At 47.8% G+C, this 20,273-nt stretch overlaps 1 protein-coding gene across 1 annotated transcript; it reads left to right on the top strand.

Annotated features, from left to right (window-relative positions):
* The first annotated feature begins 1,898 nt into the window (after positions 1–1,898).
* On the top strand, positions 1,899–19,146 carry TBC1D10B (TBC1 domain family member 10B). The gene is made up of 9 exons (XM_083469156.1): positions 1,899–2,951; positions 8,420–8,519; positions 8,638–8,745; positions 8,891–8,997; positions 9,583–9,697; positions 11,053–11,118; positions 13,876–14,065; positions 14,593–14,747; positions 15,749–19,146. Exons 1-9 carry the CDS (start codon positions 2,080–2,082, stop codon positions 16,451–16,453), a joined length of 2,418 nt encoding a protein of 805 aa, XP_083325282.1. The 5' UTR covers positions 1,899–2,079; the 3' UTR covers positions 16,454–19,146.
* The last annotated feature ends 1,127 nt before the right edge of the window (positions 19,147–20,273 follow it).

Genomic DNA, 20,273 nt, shown 5'->3' on the forward strand with positions numbered 1-20,273 from the left:
TTCCCCACTATGGTGAGATGCATCAGACATGTATTTAAATTATAAAACTTCCTAAATTTGCATCTCTCTCTATAAAGTAGTATATGCAGATTGTTATGTAAATCTTTGCCTTCTTTTCGTGATGCATTTCCTCTTTTTAAAGGAACTTGTAGGTGGCTACTTTCTATTCCGCTTAAAAAGGCTCCCAGCACAGATAAGACCTGGGAATCCTTGCCTCTAGTAAAAGGTAAAGGACCCCTGGACAGTTCAGTCTAGTCAAAGGTGACTTTGGGGTTGCTGCACTCATCTTACTTTCTGGCTGAGGCGGTCGGCATTTGTCCGCAGACGGCTTTCCAGGTCATGTGGTCAGCATGACTAAACCACTTCTGGCGCAACGGAACACCATGATGGGAGCCAGAGCGCATGGAAACATTATTTACCTTCCTGCTGCAGTGGTACCTATTTATCTACTTGCACTGGCGTGCTTTTGAACTGCTAGGTTGGCAGGAGCTGGGACAGAGCACCCTGCCGTGAGGATTCGAACCGCCAACCTTCTGATCGGCAAGCCCAAGAGGCTCAGTGGTTTAGACCACAGCGCCACCCGCATTGTCTAGGACATTAGGGGTTGCCAACATTTTCAGACCCCAGGGCACATTTGGACTTTTGATCACTGACTTTGGATTTGGGTAAAAGTCAGATCCAGTGTAAAGGCTGAAAGAGAAAGTGGGAAAGGGTGTCTGTCACTTCCAGTTGCCTCCTTCAGCCCAATGTGCTTTTCTAAGGAATGCAGGCTCACCACAGGGGCAGCAATTCTCTTTTTGAAGTCAGCCCAAATCCATAACTATTCTGTCATTTCTTATGCAGTGAGGTATTTCGATGCACTTCCCCTCAAAACCAGCTTCAATCCGAATTAAGAAGCATAATGAGTGACCTCACTGCGTTTCAAGCCAGCACAGTGTGCACAACTATCACGTGAGTGCAAAGGATGCTGGGACTTTGGTCAAGTTCTTGACATAGCCGGTCGAGGCAGCATCTCTTGAAATTCTATTCCTGTTAGGGCCCCTCCTTGCCTTTCATTTGACAATCTGGGCTCCAATCATAACCCTCGTAGCCCCATCAATCACTCTCTTCCCCGCCCCCACAATTCATTTCGTTCTTGGTCGTTGGCTCTGACTCTCGCCTATCTAACTCAGTTTTTAAATCTGACTGGCCTAGGGAAATGTCAATTAAAAATCGAAACCCCATTCTTATTGGCTACTCTGGTAACACCTCACAAGCCGACAAGTAAGGTCTCTTGCCTTTCCCTGGACTGGGCAACGTCAGAAACGTTCGCGCCCACATTTTCACATCCTGGAGTTCCATTGGTTCAGGATCACGCTACTCAAAAAAGCTGACACCTTCGGCTGCCGCTTTATTTGACAAGAGCCGCCGCTTTTACTTCCCCGTTAGCAGCCTATAAACATCACGTGCGTTCGTCTTTGCAGGGTTAATTTCCGCTCTCGCTGGTGATTGGACAATCCTTGCCGGTTCTTCTTCCTGTTGGCTGGTGGGCTCTTTAAGCACGCCTCTCCCCGCCCTTATCTTCAAATACTTTAGCCAGCTCTGTCCCGATTGGTTGAGCTTCGCCGGCCTCCCGGCTAAGAAAACGGATTTCTGGTTTTGTGTCTGTGTCTCTGATTGGCAAGTACTCCCCCGCCCTTCCTCATTTTGATCGACATCTCCTACTTCCCTTTAAGGATTGGCTGCGCACCATAGCCCGCTCTATTCGATTGGTTTGCCCTTCGAGGAGCCCCGCCCTCATCTCCAGGCCCTCCCCACCCCTTTCTGTTCCACTTGTGCTCCATTTCAGTGATTGGCTAAAGTCGTTTTCCTCCTTGACTCTCATTGGCTGAACTCCGGCCTAGGCAGTCTGGAGATGCGCGCGCAGCCTGGGGTGGTTGCCTCTCCTACTGCTGCTGCTACTACCAGGGCAGGGGGGAGCGCGAGGCTCTGTGCTTCCTCCTTCTCCTTCCCCACCCTCCCCTTACCACAGCTCAGGCTTTGGCTGGGTGACTAGGCCGCATTCCCCCCCCTGTTGGGGGGGAGGGGGCCATTGTTGTTATGGAGACTGGTTCTGGGGACCCCCCATCACCCCCACCGAGGTATAATGCTCCTCACTCAGTGCTCCATGCCCTCAAGAAGGTGAGCCCGGCTCCTGGGGCTGTAGGGGTGCCTGCAGACAACATGACAGCTTCACCCCTGGCAACAGACAATGCAGTAACAATGGAAGCCGTGGAAGCAGACCTGCCAACCAGCGCTACAACAGCAGCACCTTGCATTCCTACAGAAGCAGCTTTAACCAAGATCACCGTAGAGATGTCTCTCATGGCTGTGGCCAACGATAATGGGACCATGGCCTTTCCTGCACAGGTGGCATCGGATGCCGTCGTTACGGACGTAATTCCGGTGGGCGACAAACCTTCCGCAGAGACGGTACCTGTGACCAATTCGGTGGATCCTGTGCCAGCCGTGGCAACAGTAAATGGAATGTCGGTGATGTCGTCCGATGATGTTGGGATGGTGTCACCAGCTGTGGCTTTGCCTAAAGAGACCATGGTGAAATCTCTCCCAGTTCCACCAGAATCGCCCACAGTGGTAGTGGTAGCGCCTAGCCCTGTGACGCCTCCTGAGAAGACTTCACCGACCACTTCAGAGGGCTTGGCACCTCACGATCTCTCCACTCCACAACTGTCCCAGGACATGGGTTCCCAGTCCAGTCTCGGAACCCCGGCACCCAGGGCTCCTCCAGCTCCTGACACATTGAGCTACTTGGATTCTGTCAGCCTCATGTCAGGCACCATGGAGTCACTGCCCGGCTCTGGATTCCTTGATGATGCTAGCTCCATGGGTTCAGATTCTGAGATCAATGGATTGGCATACCGGAGGACCGACAAATATGGCTTCCTAGGGGGCAGCCAATATGTTGGTTCAATGTAAGTATTGGCACCAAGGTGATGAGTTTCCCATGCTGCGGGGAAGGGAGGGAGGGGAGATGTTAGTCTTTTATACAGGACAAACAAGTTCAGCAAGATATCCAGTGATGACCACAATTCCAACTCTGGCTAGGGTGCTGGGAAAAGAATATATGATGTTCTTCCCCTAGGGGGTGCAAGCTGTCATCTTGGAAAAGTTGGGTTGTGGGGAGAATCCTAGGGATGAGAGGGATCTTTGCCTAGATTGGTACCCTGACAGCATAGGTATAACCTAAGGCATCGCCCACAGATGCTCGTCCATCAGACTTTGTGAATGGTATCTCGCTAGTTTGGGGAGTGCTTGCTCTAATCTTTGACTTTTGGGGAATATGAGATTTTGGTTTTATTGGTTGACGTTTGGAACATAATGTGCAGTCATTCCTCTTTAAGAAAAATCCTTATTTTCCCCCTCTAAACCTACTTCATCATCCTGTGCTTGGCATACAGCAAAGGAACAAAAAGCACATGAGTTTTTGAAAAGAGGTGAAATACATTGATTCTCCTCTAGGCAGGAGGACAGTGTGGAGTTCAGAGGCTTCCTGATGCTCTGTAAAACAGTTGTATGAATTGGGGTGGGCGGGCTGCTGATCATGACTGTTTTGGAACTGCCTTAATTGTCTTCCTAAACCCTAGAGCTATCTCTTCAGCATGATCCTTCAATTAGATCAAGTGACTCATTTCTCCATCCAAATATGACTTGGGATTTAATCTCTGCCCTTTCCACCATAACTCTGTTTTTTCTCTTCAGCTTGGATGCTGCCCTCATTGGCCTGAAATTCAAACCATCTCTCTGGATGTGTTGTTTCACTACATGCTCTTTTGTCTTGTGACTGACCACCTTTCTTCCGTGCATGCCAGTCAGTCTTTGTCCCAAACACGGGAAGTGGTGTTGTAACATTAGTCTCAGTAGTGTGAATTCAGACTATCATGGCTATTATATTTCAGTTGTGTATTACTCTATATCCCCCAAAACCTTGGTTTGCCTCTTACTCCACTTGCCATTGCCTCTAAATGGCCATTCCATGCATTTGTGGTGTGGTGGGAGACAAAGTTGCTCAGGGAATTCACTGTCCCAGGATGTGAGCAGGTCAAAGGTTAGACATTTTCATATAGGATCTCTACATCTGTAGTTGCTAACTATAGCCAAAGGAAACAACCACCTGCTCACTTGTCAGTCTTCTAACAGCTAGGAGGGAATGAGATGATGAATTGACTGATTACTGCCCTGTTGCTTTCTGGCAGTGTTAGAAATTAGCCAGGCAAGCACCAGGCATGTTTTGCAACTGACATGGGCCTAGTTGCGACCACATGGAGATCTCTGGATGCCAGGTTGGCGACTGACATCTCCATCTGGCTGGCCCCTCCATCTTTCTTAAGCAGGTAAGCAGAACAGCTTCTTTATTGCATCTATATTTTGCCTTTTTCTCCAAGGAGTACATGGTTCACCCACCTCCTCCGTCAATCCCTATAACAACCGTGTGAGGTAGGTTAAGAGGCTGTGACTGGCCCTAGGTCACCTAGGAAGCTTCATGACTGAGTGGGGTTTTGAACCCTGATCTTCCAGGTCCTAGCCCAACATTCTTAACCACTACACTGCACTGGCTTCCGAGAGTACTTCTGTTATTGGGCAGCTATATAAATTAAATAGGTAAATAAATATGGGGAAAGCAAAATGTCACTTGGAGAAGGATATGAAATATTTCCCCTGAAGCTTGAATTTGTTTATTCTGTATTGTTTTATTTGATGTTTTAATATGCCGTAAACCACTTTGAGATTTTCTCTTTAAAATATAAAGTGGTGTAGAAATGAAATTAATAGTAATAATAATCATAAAGACTTCTTTGGGGGTTGGGGGTTGGGAATGGTGCCTAGACATACCATTGTGGCAACTGCAACCCAGGTTTAAGATGCCATTTGGCGATTAGCTTATATATCTGAGTTTCTAACACCGCTTCCTTGCTCCTTCTGGAGATGAGATGCAGGAATGGATGGACCACATTCAACTTGCCCTGTGTGCTCTTAATTGTCTTCAGACTCTCAATAAAGTGTATACAGCTGTGGCTGTTGAAGAGATATTCTGGGAAGAGTGCTTGGCTTTTGTTTCCTTATTTTGAAGAGCACCATTCCCCCAGTCCTCAGTTACAAGCAGCTTCTTCTAAAAGCAGTTTGTCATCTACATGGGGCGAGGAAAGAAAGTGAATTAGTGCTCAGGTGATTTGTGCCGCGTGGACTGACCGATATGCTGTTGCTTTTGAAGAGCTTTTGAGCCGTTATCTATTGGAAGGTGTTTCCCCTTTTCCTCTCCATGCCAGTGTATCACTCTACCCAGACTTGTTGCCTGTTCTGGCCCTGAAAAGCTGGGAGATTCTGGGTGGCTTCAAAAGCTGACCTTTCAGGACCTGTAACTGTACAGCGGTGGTTGCCTGTGGCCTTCAGTCATGCAGTTAAGCACACTGGAAGTTTGTCTCACTACCCTGAATTCCTGAGCATAGTAATGCCAAGTGACACTGACTGATGGGTGTCTAGGGAGGTCTTTTAGCTCAAAGACTTACCTAGCCCCCTAATCAGGTGCCACTAAAGGGTGTGGAGGAGGAAGCATTGCCTCTCCCCGGTTGCCCTGGTTTCACATGGGAGTGTGGAATAGTGTGTATGGCATGTGGAACATTGTGTATGTGTGTATTTAGAAAGTGATGTACCTGTAAACAGCCACTAACACAGGATTTGGCAGCCACCCCTAATCCTAAGAATTTTAGTTTTCTTTTAAAGAGAAAGGAAGTCTGCTGAGCTCATGTTTGATGAGGAAAACCTCATCGGAGGCCAGCCCTCTTCTCCCCCGCTAGTTTTCAACATGGTATTAGACTTCCCACAAGCATCTGTTTGGCCACTATGAGAATAGGACGCTGAATTAGAGGAGCCTTTGGCCAGATCCTTTTTTACATAGCACCTAAGGCCCTTTGTTTCCAATAGCTGGCTGGTCAAATACCCCCAGAGGGCAAGGTGGTGCTGACAGCTTTCTCCCTATTGTTTGTCTCTAGCAATTGGAAGTATTCACTTTCTGAAGAAGGGGAGGCTTGGGGAGGTTCTGTTGTAAGCTGTCTAATTGCTGGAATTTTCAGCAATGCGTTGGATCCATTTTTAAAGTCTTCTTACAAGATGCAAGGATGTGGCAGGAAGAAACAGTTCCCAGTTTTGCCCACAAGAAAAGTTAGATGCAAATTAAATATGAAAACTAGTTTATGCTGGCAGTCCTAATTTGCAGGATTTGATTTCAGTTGTGGAATGCCCTTTTTAGTTGATAGTTCTGACAAGTGCAAATTCCTAGTGGTTTTGCAGTCTGCTGACCGTCAGCTTGTTCGTCTGCAGAATATGAGTTCCTAACGAGGCATGTCTGTGTTAAGGATTAGTGGGGTGTTGTTTTGTTTCAGCTGGCGAATGCATGTAGGTGGCAGCAGCCTGGGGGGTTGCTTTCTTTGCTTGGCGGGTGTGGGACCAATTGCCTGAAGTTTCTCTTATTGGATGCGGATAAGCTGCTGTTCCTGCTCAGCCATCTGTACCACCTTCTGTCATCTTTTGGCCGATGCTGGAACCTGTAAGGAAAGCCAGTTATTGAGGAAGAACGACTGACAAAGTAAACAGTAGTCAATAGAAACAGAACTATGGGTATCGGCAGCCAACAGGGTTAGAGCCGAAAAAAATGGAACCTGGGATATTGGGAGCTGAGCCGAGACAGTATTCAGGATTTGTTGTTTTGTGTTTGGTTTTCTTCCCTGCCTTATCCACATTGGTTAAAATATATCTCTTTTGATTTGTCTTAGGCTATGAAATGCAGGTTCCTCTAGCGAATTTTGGGGCGAAGTAGAGCTTTTGACTCATGGCTTGAGTACAGGGTGTGTAGGCAGCTCTGCTTCAAACTGCTGCTCAGCCACAACACTCCCCTGGGTGACCTTGGACAAGTCACTCACAAAATTCTGAAGATCAAATAAACCCCACATGTGCTGCTCTAAGTTCCGTGGAAGGAAGACCAGGCTAGAAATGGGGCATAGGGATGTTGGCTAAGCCCAGGGCTGCACCCACCCCAATGCACTGTAGGAAGTGAGTGGAGGTTCTTGGCTTCTCTGCGCGTGGGCTAAAGCCTTATAGTGCTGGAGTCTTGTAGGTTGCCTTGCAGAGAAGTGGAGCCCCACAAAAGCACCAGCCACTGGTTTCCTCCGATGGGTGTGGCCGTGGGAGAAAACTGCTGTTCCTTCCCCACCAAACTCCTTCCCTGGCTTTTTTCAATTAAGCAGCCCCACCACTTCCTGTTTGGCAAACCACACTTCCTGTTTCTTGCTGGGTTCTGTTAAAAGGAGCCCTGCCCAGATCCTACTGTATGTTCGCCTTCCCTAAGGCCTCTTGACTGAAACTGATGCGGGGTAAGGGGTGGAAGCAAGTGAAATTAGCACCTCACTCTTCTCGCCCTGCCAATAAAAGGACAAGCTTGAGTTGTCTTTTTTTCCTTTCTTTCTTTTGTGTGTTTATATTTTGAAAATGTATTTTAAAAAAAGAGGACAAGCTTGAATTGCCTGTTGCCCCGCAGCCCAGCTAACTGTGAATCACATCACGACTAGCTGAAGGGCTTCTTACTTTCATTCATGCTCAACGGAGTTATCCCTGGATACTCTTTGAAGTTTTCTTTTGTGGGGGAGGAGCGAGGAAAGCTGAATACATTGTGAATCTTGCATGTGCTTGTAGTCATGTAGTACACGGTTGGTGAGCCCGGAGGCAGGAATGGATAGTGGGAAACCACAGACGCTCTGACTGGAACCTTACCCGGTAACATTTTCTCAGGTTACGCAGGAGGAAACTGCTCCATTTCTCAATGCCCTCCCACAATCTCCTTGGTGGCCACAAACCAAGAGCAATGAGTTTGACGGAACGAAAGCTCAGTCTAGGATTTTCCCATGTGTTGAGTAGAAATTACAAAGATGGTATGTTCAGGGTAGCAAGTAGAGGGTGGCTGGCTCAGAAAGTGTTTGTTACCTGCCTGGAGGGCTTGTCCTGCCAATCCCTTTTCCTAGAAGGGTTTGGAAGAGGGGGACTCGCAGGGACCATGAAGCTGGGGAGCAAGAGAAGGACACTGGGCTGGGGGAGCTTGGTGCTGTCCCAGTGGTCCCACCTCCCCAGTGCAGCTGAATAATTTGCATTTTTCAAAAAAGGAATTTGTAGTTGTGTCCTTTTGAAAGCTCAGAAGCTGGCCAAGAGGCTGAGGGTACCAGTATATTGCATAGCCCTCTAGCTCTTTCCATGAATGTTGTGTACTTCTTGCAAAATGAGCGTAATAGGCATGTATGAAACTCACTTGGCACTGAGTAGAACTGACAAACTTTTTCTCCTTAGCTCAGTATCTGCTTCCTTATCTTTTCTTCTTCTTCTTCTTCTTTCCCTGCAGTGAAAGCGCCATCCCAGTGGACGTGGCCAGGCAGAGGGAACTCAAATGGCTGGACATGTTTTCCCACTGGGACAAATGGCTGTCACGCAGATTCCAAAAGGTAAGCAGAGATCAGCTTCTGAGTACCACCTTCCCAACTGTGTAGAGGGAAAGACTCCAACTGGGATCTGAGCTTTCCTTTCTTACTGAATTTTTTAATTCCTCCATCTCATTTGCAGGTTAAATTGCGCTGCCGGAAGGGGATCCCTTCTTCTCTCCGTGCCAAAGCGTGGCAACTTCTCTCAAACAGCAAGGAGCTTCTGGATCAAAATCCAGGGAAATTTGAGGTATTTCCAAGTACCTTGTCTTGGCTGCTATGCTGATGGGAGGGTGACGTCAGGCTCTCTGTTGGAAAAAGAAGAGAGAACAAGTTTTCAGCCTTTCTCCCTCTCCATTTTGTTTTGTTTTGTTTCTTGTCTGCTTTTTTCTTAGGAATTGGAACGCCAGCCTGGAGATCCCAAATGGCTAGATGTGATTGAAAAAGACCTACACAGGCAATTCCCTTTCCACGAGATGTTTGCAGCTCGGGGAGGCCACGGGTGAGAGAATGGAAGACGGGTGGCAGGGAATGCTTTTGCTACAGTGGCCAAAAGGAGTGTCATCTAGGGTTGGGAGGTCTCCATGCTTCTCTTGTGCACCTCCAACTCTTAGGATTGCGCTTCCTCCCCGTGCACTTGAACAATTTGCCCTCTAAGGAGCCTTAGAGGTATTGCTTCATCCCTTCCTCTCCAGCTCCCTGTGCTGGGTGCGGATGATGGGAGTTGTAGCCCACCAGGTTGGGAAAGACTGTCAGCACTCACTCAGGTTCCAGCATTCTTCCTTCTCCTGCATCCCTTCCATCTCCCACCAGAAGTAGCACAGCCCATTGGTGGTCAGACACTCATGTCTCCCACTCTCTTTTGCCTGTCCCAGGAGCATTATAGCCTGTGCTTTCCATTGGAGGCCCAGCCCTTATTTGTGGCCTAGTCTTGAGTTAGCAGTGGCACTGCCTAGAGGCCAAAGACCTACGTCACACCTTCCAATCCTTCCCTGAGCCTGCTGGGTCCCATTTTGAATCTGATGCCCCTTCAAGGCTAGGAGAGAGGTTCTGGATCCCTGGTCATCACCCTTCTCTTCCATCGCAGGCAGCAGGACCTCTACCGCATTCTGAAGGCCTACACCATCTACCGGCCAGAAGAAGGCTACTGCCAGGCACAGGCACCCGTGGCCGCGGTTTTGCTGATGCATATGCCTGCAGAGGTGAGGAGCTCCTTCGTGACACTGTGTGGCAGAGGGAGGGACAGCGGACACCTTGAGAATGTGGGTTCTCTGAAAAAGAAAAGGATGGGATGTGGTGGATGAGGTTTGGGAGGAGCCGAAGTTTGTATATGCTGGGGAGAATCTTCAGCAGGGTAAGTGGGAGTGGAGAGCATCCTGACTCCAAAACTCTTGGGGTCTTGGTGTTGGTAAGGAGAGGGTCTTTTACACCAGGCCTACCCAATGGTTCCTTCTCTGCTAGAAACTGTTCTTTGTGCTGCTGAGGCAGTGGGCAGGGGAGCCGGCACCTTGCTCCATGCTCTCAGAGACACCTAAGAAGAGCCCTGCTGGGTCAGACCAGAGGCTTGTCTGGCCCAGAATGCTGTTCTCAGCTGCAGCCTTTTTTCCTGTATGACACTGAGCATGTGCAGTGGGCTTGTTTGTTAAATTGATTATTACATTCCCATCCCTTCTTTTCCCCAAGGAGCACAAGCCGATGGGCAGGCTTCCTCCCACTCCTCATTTTATCCTCACAACAAGTAGGCTAGGCCAAGAGCTGATGACGGCCAGGCCGAGGTCACCCGGCTGAGTGGGGATTTGAACCCTGGACTCCCAGGTTCTTGCCCAGCATTTTAATCACCAAACCAAACAGAGGTCTCAGAGCCTCCAAACTCAAACTCTAGTCTTGCAGCAATCTTTATGACTGCGCACAGGCCCTCAAGGCATGTCTACCAGGAGATAAGGGTCTGTTGGGCACTCTCTCAACCCCACCCCCCTCTGGCAACCTGCCACTTTTCGGCCCTGTTACTTAGTCTCAGGCCAGTTGTCAACACCCTTACATTGCCCAACGTAGAAATATAGCCATGGTATTTCAGCAGAATTTATAAGGCCCACAGCAATCCATCGGTAGTGCCTTGTTTATTCATCTCCAGTGGAAGTCAAGGGCTGTAGCTCAGCAGCTGAGCACCTGCTTTGCATGCAGAAGGTCGCAGGTTGAATCCTTGACTCCTCAAGGTAGGCCTGGGAAATACTCCCTTCCTGCAGCCCTGCAGAGCCACTGCCGGTCAGCGTAGATAATGCTGTGCTAGATAGACCAATGGTCCGACCCAATATAATGCAGCTTCCTTTGTTCTTCTTTTTGGACGTTGGTTGCTTGTGTGCCACCTGCACAGTACTGCAAAGGATATATGGCAGCCAGAACAGAGGAGGTAACTCTCTGGGCTGTCCTTCCTGAATGCACTAGTAGGGGTTTATTGCATGCAATTGGGCAGTGAACTAGTGGAAGGACTGCCTTAGCCTGGAGGGTATGACTGCCCAGATTATCCGTGTTGAGAGTTTCTGTTTCTCTGTCTCTTCAGCAAGCTTTCTGGTGCCTGGTGCAAATTTGTGAGAAATACCTCCCTGGCTATTACAGCGCTGGACTGGTGAGTACGGCTGTGGTCCTGTGAGGAAGGGCAGTAGGCCCTGGGCATTTCCACAGGGCTTCTTTACGGGGAAATGTCTTCTGCACTCTTCAAAAAACACACACTAATGAATAGACGTTTCCCCCCACTACTACTTCACTGGAATGTCTGCTTAGCAGTGTCCTGCAAGAACCGCCCAGTACTTTCCTGTTCTTTTCTGGAGAGGAATGAGACTTGCCCTCCTGGGAAAGGATGGGAGGCTTGTAGTCTGGTAACATGCAGCAGCAGCAGCAGCAAGGACACGCATAATTATACACCTGCCTGCTCTTTCCTCAGTTTCATTTCCCTGTTAGGGCCAGTTTATTGGACTAGCTTTTTAAGGGTTTGTTTTCCAACCTGTTTCACTTCTCCCTTCATCCTTCCTCCAGTCAAACCTGGAACTTGCCCTCCCACCCCCTGCCACCACGGATGACTGGTCCGGAGAGTGAGCTCACCTTGGGCTCAAGTTGCCGACTTCTTTTCCCAGCCCATTATAATGGACTTAATTATAACTGGGCAGCGAGTGCCATTTTAGAAGAGGTGTTCCCTTCAGTGGTGGAAATACGACTTCTCTGATCTTGCCTGTCGTGATGCGTGTGCATCCTCTCAAAACAAAGGAAAGATGCCCTTTCCCCTTTGGAACTGTTTTATTATTATTATTATTATTCAGCTGCGTATATATGCAGGGATAATTGCTTTTTTAAAATGTGTGCAATTAAGCGACACATTTCTTTAAACCAGGTGACTGCTTAAAAGTGGGCCCACAGTGGAAAAAATATCAGGGTGAAATAGAGTTAAAAGTGAATTAAATCATATGAACAACAGAGCTAAAGAGGAATCAGTGGCTAACTGTATGTCTTGAGTCTTTCGTTACCCCATCCCACTAGAGCAGGGGTGACTAACCCCAGGTGCTCTAGCTTGCTGTTGGACTACATCTCCCATCTCTCCTGACCATTGGCCATGTTGACTGGTGCTGATGGGAACTGGATCTCCAGCAGCATCTTGGGGGGGGGGGGACAGATTTCCCATCCCTGTTTTATATGGACAGAGACTGTGCTTTTAAACAACTGCCAAGCAGGCAAAAATCAACAGGTGAAGGGCCCTGGCTTGGTGGTAGAACACCTTCTTTGCTAGCAGAAGGTCCCAGGTATAATCCCCTGGTATCTCCAGGTGGGGCTGGGAGGGACCCCTGCTTGAATCCTGGCAACCTACTGTAGGCGGTACTAAGCCAGATGGGCTCAGTTAACGGCAGATTCCTATGTTTGTTTCATGCTGGGGGAAGCTTTATTTCTGCCTTATATACAGCCATTAGTCACAGAACATTTATCCATTAAAAATATGGCAATTCTTCTAGCTCCATGCAGCCTTAAGCTGTGGTCCAAGACCACTTCAGGCCTGCCTAGTTACTGTCTCTGACTTTCCTGTCCCTCTGTATTTCTCTGCTGCTTTCAGATCTGATAACTACTTTCAGGGTCTGAAATCAGGCTTCTCAGGCTGCTTTTGGGCTTCTTTGTTCTCCCATGTGTGTTGAATCAAAGGTGAACTGTTCCAGAAGCTCTGCAGACACCATCTTGGTAGTCAAGATAATCCTGCAAATAATTGGTAGTTGTTGTAGCAGCAGCAGCAGTGAGGTCATATACGTATATATTCATTTGCTTCGATACAGGCTAATTGGCTTCATTATCTGTGGGCTTGGGGTTCTGGGCTCTGAGCCCAGAAAGGGGAACCAGCTGTGAGATTTTGGTATTTGCCATGATGGAGCCACGATGGGAAGTCATGGCCAGAGTGACAAATGCTGCTTTGTGTTTAAAGGTTGTATAAACCTTTGCTTGGGTGTGGACAAGCCATCTCCTTCCTGCCGTGTCTGCATCTGTAAAGGCTGGGAGACCTGGCTAGCTGATTTGCTGAAGTCTACACCTTTCTTTTAATAAAGCCCTCTGGGATCTTTTACATCCTTCTTTGGTATTCCTCAGGGTGGATTTGATTTAAATCATGATTTAAATCACTAGTCAGTAAGATTTGATTTAAATCACTAGTTAGTAAGACTTGATTTAAATCATTTATTTATTTTTAGAGAAAGACTCATTCTTGCTGGTATGATCTTAATATTTACAACCAGATGAAGGTTTCATTTTTGGAATAATAAAATTTCAGAGTAGTTTTTACAGTTCTATCAAAATTTACTGATTTGGTTATGCTATTAGAAATACGTTGACAGATAATTATGAAATTATTGTGAGGTTTAATAAGTTAACTGTTTATATTTGGACGACTTTTCTGCTGTACTTTATTGGAAGGAGAAAATCATTTCCTTAATAACAATTTAAACAATTTTTTAAACTAAACAATAACATTATAGCATAAGTATCCATGTTTGTTAACTGATGTGGTTAAACGGGGGTTTTTTTAAACACCTTAGACTGAGTTTTAGCACGCATGAAAAACTTAAAACAAATCCTTATTTCCTGATGAATAGCCTTTGGACTATAATGTAACTTAAATGGAAAACTATCTTTAGAAGGATTTTTCCTCCAAAAGCAATTTATTTTAAAAAACCAATTTAAATAAAAAAACCTCCATGATTTTCAATGATTTTCAAGCCCTCCTTTGGGCTGGTGCAGCAGGATACAATGAAAAGGAGAAAGGTGAAAGTAGTGGGGAGGGGAAATGCAGGGTTGGTGATTCCCCTTCCTCCCAGTGCTCCTCTCATCCCAGAGATTTCTTGTGCTTCCTGCGCAGGAGGCGATTCAGCTGGACGGGGAGATCTTCTTTGCCCTGCTGCGCCGAGCGTCTCCCATTGCCTACCGCCACCTGAAAAGGTACAAGGTCGACCCCATCTTGTACATGACGGAGTGGTTCATGTGCATCTTCTCCCGGACCTTGCCCTGGTGCTCTGTGCTGCGCGTCTGGGACATGTTCTTCTGTGAAGGTGAGGCTCCTTCCTTGGTCCCCACTCGCTTTCTCTCTGCCAGGCCTTGGGTGTCTTGATTACGTAGTGTCTGCATCCCACCCCCCACCCCCCTTACGCCGACCCAATCAGGAGGGAAAGATACAAGAACAACGGCACTTTCTGCTATAAATTGGATCCTATCCTTTGGCTTTTCTTTTGAACTGCCTTTCCATCACTGAATAAGAAAGGTGACTCCTGAGCCCTTGCTTCCTTGGTTGTTACAAACTCCACTTGTGTAGTCTCCTTTTTAAAAAAGCTTATCCCCCATCTCACAGAGGATGATGGGATTCCTGGCCTCATACAACAGGCATCCCCAAACACGGCCCTCCAGATGTTTTGGGACTACATCATCCCTAGCTAACAGGACCAGTGGTCAGGGATGATGGGAATTGTAGTCCCAAAACATCTGGAGGGCTGAGTTTGGGGGTGCCTGTCATACGATGTGTCAAGCTCCTTCCTTCCCCCACACCCCCAACCCCTGAGTGATTCTTCTCTCCCACTTGCAGGGGTGAAGATAATCTTCCGTGTGGGCCTAGTGCTGCTCCGGAACACGCTTGGCTCAGTCGACAAGCTGCGCTCCTGCCAAGGCATGTACGAGACGATGGAGAAACTAAGGAACCTGCCTGTTGATACCATGCAAGAGAACTTCCTTGTCCAGGAGGTGAGAAACAGGTCGTAAGGGCAGAGTTCTAAGCGGGAAACAAGGAGCCTTGGATTCTGCACCAAGGATGAGTTACTGCATGATATCCGTCAGGCAGAAAGCCAGTTGGGAAAGTAGTCAGGATGCACAGGGCAGGGGAAGGCAGAAGGCAGATTGGGGTCAATTGTTTGATTTCTAGATGATCTGCAAATCGGCCCTCCTCTGGTGTAGAGAATGCAAATTATCAAAGGGATATCAGATTTAAAGAAGGGACGATCCACAGTGTCCATATTTATTCACATAAACATGAACTGAAGATACAAATGCACTCAAAATCCTAAAGTAAGATAATTGAGGAAGGGAGCTTAAATGAGCTAATAAAAGTAGACTTGGTGGAAAGTGCTTTAAGAAATCTGCTAATCACATGATTCCAGTGACAAATTGCATGGAGTTCAGGTATTTGGGAGGGTGGGAAGGCTGCTTCTCCTTCAACTTTTAAAATGGTTTTGATTTTATTTTTTTCATACAACCAAAATCTGCCTGAGCAGGCTGTGAGTTGGGAGTGGAGGAAGGGCAAACGGGAAGGTTCTGCCTAACCCTTCCCCTTCATGTTTGTCAGCATCTAATCGCCCTCCACCAGGCCCTTTTTTGCCTGCATGCGGGTAAAGTCCCGGATCCTGTATTCCCTCAAATGTAAATTATAAGGTGGCATGGCGGAAGTTGATTGGACCATAGCGGAAAAGGTTAAGCAGCCTTCCTCTGCTTGCCCAGGCTGATTTGAAAGTGAGAGAGAGAGAAACCACAGAGGGAAGAAACCAGGAACTCCACATGGCAAGTGGTTTCCATTGCAGCTGTGATGTAGCCTTGCCCAGGCACTGCCTTTGTTTTGTGTGGACTGGGAGATGTTACACATACGAGGGGGCTGTGAGACAGGGGTGGACGTGTGGCAGATATTGGTGAAAGATGCCACATGGCTATTCCTCTTGTGCTTGCTTTTGTCCCGTCCCCCCCACCTTGCCCAGGTGATTAACCTCCCGGTGACGGAAGCCCTTGTGGAGCGGGAGAACGCCACGCAGCTGAAGAAATGGCGGGAGACGCGGGGAGAGCTGCAGTACAAGCCCTCCCGCCGGTTGCATGGCTCGCGGGCCATCCACGAGGAAAGCTACCGCATGAACCCGCCCTTGAGCGCCAGCGCCAGCCTTTTGAGCCTCACCGGCCTGAGGCAGAGGGTTGCCATTGGCAGTACCGGCGGCCCTTCCTTCTCCCCAGCGCACACGGTGGGCTCCTTGGCTGTGTCGGCTGTACCCACTCCGGCTCCTCCTGCCGCCCAGAGCCAGGTGGTGGTGTCCGAAGGCCTCCACCCGGCCTTGCCCTCCCCGACCGGAAACAACATGCCACTCGGTGGGCCCCCCAGGAAAGCGGGCGGCAGCAGCAAGGAGGAGAGGCGGAAAGAGAAGGAGCGCGAGAGGCAGGAGAAGCTGGAGAAGGAGCGGCAGAAGCAGGAGAAGGAGCGCGAGCGGAAGCTGCAGAAGGAGCGGGAGAAGCAGGAGAAGGAGCGGGAGAAGAAGCAGCAGAGGGAGCGAGCCAAAGAGGAGGCCAAGCTAAAGAAGGAGAGGAAGTTGTCGCTGAGGAAAAAGGAACCCAAGTCAGCCCCTCCGCCGCCCGCTGAAGAGGGGAAGGAAGGGGGATCCTCAGGGGCGTCCGTGGTACAAAGCACACACTTTTGAGTAGGGCTGGGGGGCCACACGGGCCCCGACGACTCCCTCCCGTCAGCCAAGGACCAAGGTGGTGGCTGCCACCCAGAGACTTGTTGTGGTAGGGGGACCCAGAGGGCAGGAGAAGCTGTGCCAAGGCGAGGGATAGCTGCCATGCACTGAACCACACAACTTAGGGCCGTGGTTGGGCAGTGGAATACTTAACGGAGGTCCATATTTTTACCTCCCTTTGCGTGCCTGAGGTGGATGTGGCTCCCTTCCCCCTCCCCTTCCCCTCTCGTTAATGAATAGGGCCAAAACAAGATGGCGGCTGTGCTCTGCGTGGCTACGGAAAATGGCCGCCCACTGCTGTTTTTGTCGCAGCCGACAGGAGCAGCTGCATCACTCTGCTCCCCTACCAAAAGGTTGGGAATCTTAACCTAGGAGGTAACCGTATTAATAATAATAACTTCTGACATCCCAATTTCAAGTACTGTATATAGAATCCTCTCTCCTTAAAGCTATTTAACCACTCCAGGCTTACAAACACCACCTCCAGAGAGGCTGGTTTCGAGAACAAGGTATTGTCTTCCCGCCAATATATTAACAAATGTTTCTTCCATTGTGGGTTGGCCCTCATAACATTGCTATATATATATATATTTCCCTCCGCTCCACCCCAGACCTGACTTTCTCCCATATAAGAAATCCCTCCTTCCTTTGGCTACCTGGCCCCCATGCATGGTTACCCACAGGCTACGATAATTGCCTTATTTGCTGGCGGTGTCTCTGTTCTTTGAAAGCTGCATGGCAGCCTGAAATTTAATCATGGTGGCTTTAGCCAACATGGACCTGCAGCAAAGAGGAAAGCTGAACCTGTTGGATTGCTCCCTCGCATACCGTGAATTGAGACAGGAAGCCTTTCTGTGAATGCGAGTCTGAGTGTGTGTCTGTGTACGTGTATTGGGGGTGGGGAGCTGGCTGCCCTGCTACCCAGAAACTCAGCCATTTGGCTGCTCCTATGCAAAGATTTCTTAGCAGTGGTCAGGAAAAAAAAAAGTTGGTGCCTATATGTGTCTGTTGAGATTTCTTGAGCAGAAAGGAGAAAAGAGATTGGAGATTCCCCCTTTCCCCCTTTGGTGATATGCACTTGAGAAAGGTTTTTGGTCTTCAGCAATTTCTTGTCCTTCAGTATTTATCTTCTGGCACAAACATTCCTGTTTGCTGCCTCCAGACAGTGAGGGAGGCAGCCAGGTTTCTAGGGAGCTTCTGCCAACAGGGTGTGTGTGTGTGTGGGGGGACTGTGTTGTACACTGTTCCTCTCCAAGCACCGGTACCCATATCAGTCCTTTTACAACATATTTGGAAATATTTGCCCTTGTTTTATTAGCATACACCCAGCACCAGTCATTTGCTGGATACAAAGGACGCGTCTCCACAATACATTTAAGCCAGTGGACCATTAGTTTTGACTTCTCCGGGCTCTCTTGAAGAGCCCTTTCCCAAGTTCCCAGGTGTTTGGTATGAAAACTCCCATGACCCCCTGCCCAGCATGGCAGTCAGAGGCGGTACAGTACCCTAACATTTATTGAGAGACCAGCAGCAGGAAGAAGGCTGGCCTAGGGTCAGGTAAAGGAATTGTCATTTGGGGAACAGGCTGAGAATGCTTTCATATTTTGAACCCCCACAGTCCCTTCATAAAATTCGAGGCACGGCGGTTTAAAACAGGTTTTAAAATGCTTTTAGTTTGTTAATATAGTACATGCCCTCAAGTTGCATGCTTTATTCCTCTGTCCCTCAGCGGAAAGCAAATTGGTTCCTTTAAAATACTGTAACTCGAATAATTTTTCTCGATGTGTTTTCGTTATGCAACCACAAACCCTTTTAACGTTCCTACACACTGGCATTAGCTAGCTAGGCCTTCCTTTGATAGCAGTGCAGAATGCAGCCGGTCAGATCCTTGGCTTTTATTCCATACAGCTTAGCGAGACCTGGGATGCTGATATCTACAGTACCTTAGCAGAGCCTGGGCAGGTCAGAATTTTAGAAATGTTGTGGGAAGAAGGGTCTCTGCAACAGGGAAAGAGAACTCTTGCTGCCTTGGAGGTCAGGCTGGGTTAGAAGTGGACTGAATCGATTTGGGCAACTTTGGACTTGTGCATCTTCATAACTCTCCCTGTTGCCCCTTCTGCTTTCACCTTCTGCAGCATCGCTCTCCGCCTTAGGTCACATTTTTCTGCAGTTGTGAATAGCTCGAAAATCATGAAGCTGTTTCAGAATCTCGCTTCCCAGAACACGCCTGCTCTAAATGGCAGCTTCTAGACTCCACGATCCCATCTACGAGCCAGCGAAAAAGCTCCATAAGTCCATCCTCATTTCTGTATATAACTTTTCTCTATAACACATATATTATATATATGTTTCAGTATTGTAATTATGTATACAGAACCTTGAGGTTATTATTTTTTTGACCTTGTGCTCTTATTTAATGGGACAGACACTGGAAAAATTAGGAATTCATTTTCTCCCCTTGCCTTTTAATTTTTTATTAGGTTTTTTTTACCACTACTGCTAATCAGGAAGAGAAGAAAATTGGAAGTTTACAGCTGACATCTCTTTAATGTCCTCCTTGTTAATAATGTCTTTTTGTTCGTGCCTCGTTCTTACTGGATTCCCCCCCCCCCCATTGCTTTGTTTAAAAATGTTAACAAAACAAAATGACAGTCCAGTTTGTCAAGCGTCTTCATTGATTTTTGATGGTTTGGGCTGTCTTTGGTGGGATTAGAGTATCTGCATCCTTGGAGTAGGGGAAAGTTTTCTTTGCTGAAGGGTACACACAGTGTGCGGGTGCTACCTGTGAATCTGATTTCATTCCTGCCTAAACACAGAGCTTCACATTTATCTCTGCTGAAATTTCATTCTGTGAGTTTTGGCCCAAGTCTCTTTCCAGTCAAGGTAATCTCTGTCTTTTAAGGCATTGGTTATCTCTTGCAGTTTGGTGTCATCTGCAGATTTAATGAGTACCTCCCCCCACCCCAGCCTTCATCAAATCATTTATTGTTGAACAACACTTAATTGTTCACTGTATAACACCCAGCTTGTCACTTTGGCTTCATCTGAACTATACGTTTAAAGCAGTGCCTTACAGCTTTAAAAAACCGTGTCTTCCTCACAAAGAATTCTGGAACATGCAATCTGTTAAGGATGCTGAGAATTTTTAAGAGGTCCCTATTCCCCTCACAGAGCTACCATTCCCACAGTGGTTTAATGACCAACCCCTTTTCCCAGGGGACTCTGGGAATTGTAGCTCTGTGAGGGGAATAGGGGTCTTCTAACAACTCTCAATACGCTGAACAAACTACAGGATCCTTTGAGGAGAAGAGAGGACTCTTTGAAGTGAGATCACCATAGTACTTAAAAGATAAGTGCAGATAGGACATTTTCTCTTTAAGGTTGACCAGGAGCCACTGATGAGCACTCCTTGGCTGCAATCCCTCACTAGCTACAACTCTTACATCATGGTAGCTCCATCTAGCCCACATTTTACTAGTTTGCCAACATGAATTATGTAGGGGGACCTTGATCAGGGAAGAGGAATCTTCAGATGTTGTTGGATTCCAGCTCTCATCAGCTCCACTTTGCACTGTCCACAGTAAGGGATGATGGGAAGATTTATTCCAGCATCAGCTGCCGGGTCAAATATTCTCTGTCCCAAAACTCTGTGACTTTTGATGTCCCTCTCAATTCTGCCATGATTGGGGAAGGCTGTTGTTAGTTTTAAGATCAATATGTTTGCCACATTGCAACCTTTCTCCAAGAAACTTATGGGTGACATACTTGGGGCAGTCCGGCA

The sequence above is a fragment of the Podarcis liolepis genome, assembly GCF_965112155.1.
Source record: "Podarcis liolepis genome assembly, chromosome: 13".
NCBI lineage: Eukaryota > Metazoa > Chordata > Lepidosauria > Squamata > Lacertidae > Podarcis > Podarcis liolepis.

Coding starts and splice junctions, on each gene's coding strand:
- TBC1D10B (XM_083469156.1), top strand. CDS start 2,080: ATGGAGACTGGTTCTGGGGACCCCCCATCACCCCCACCGAGGTATAAT. Junction 8,746..8,890: donor AAAATCCAGGGAAATTTGAG/GTATTTCCAAGT, acceptor CTTTTTTCTTAG/GAATTGGAACGCCAGCCTGG. Junction 14,748..15,748: donor AGAACTTCCTTGTCCAGGAG/GTGAGAAACAGG, acceptor CACCTTGCCCAG/GTGATTAACCTCCCGGTGAC.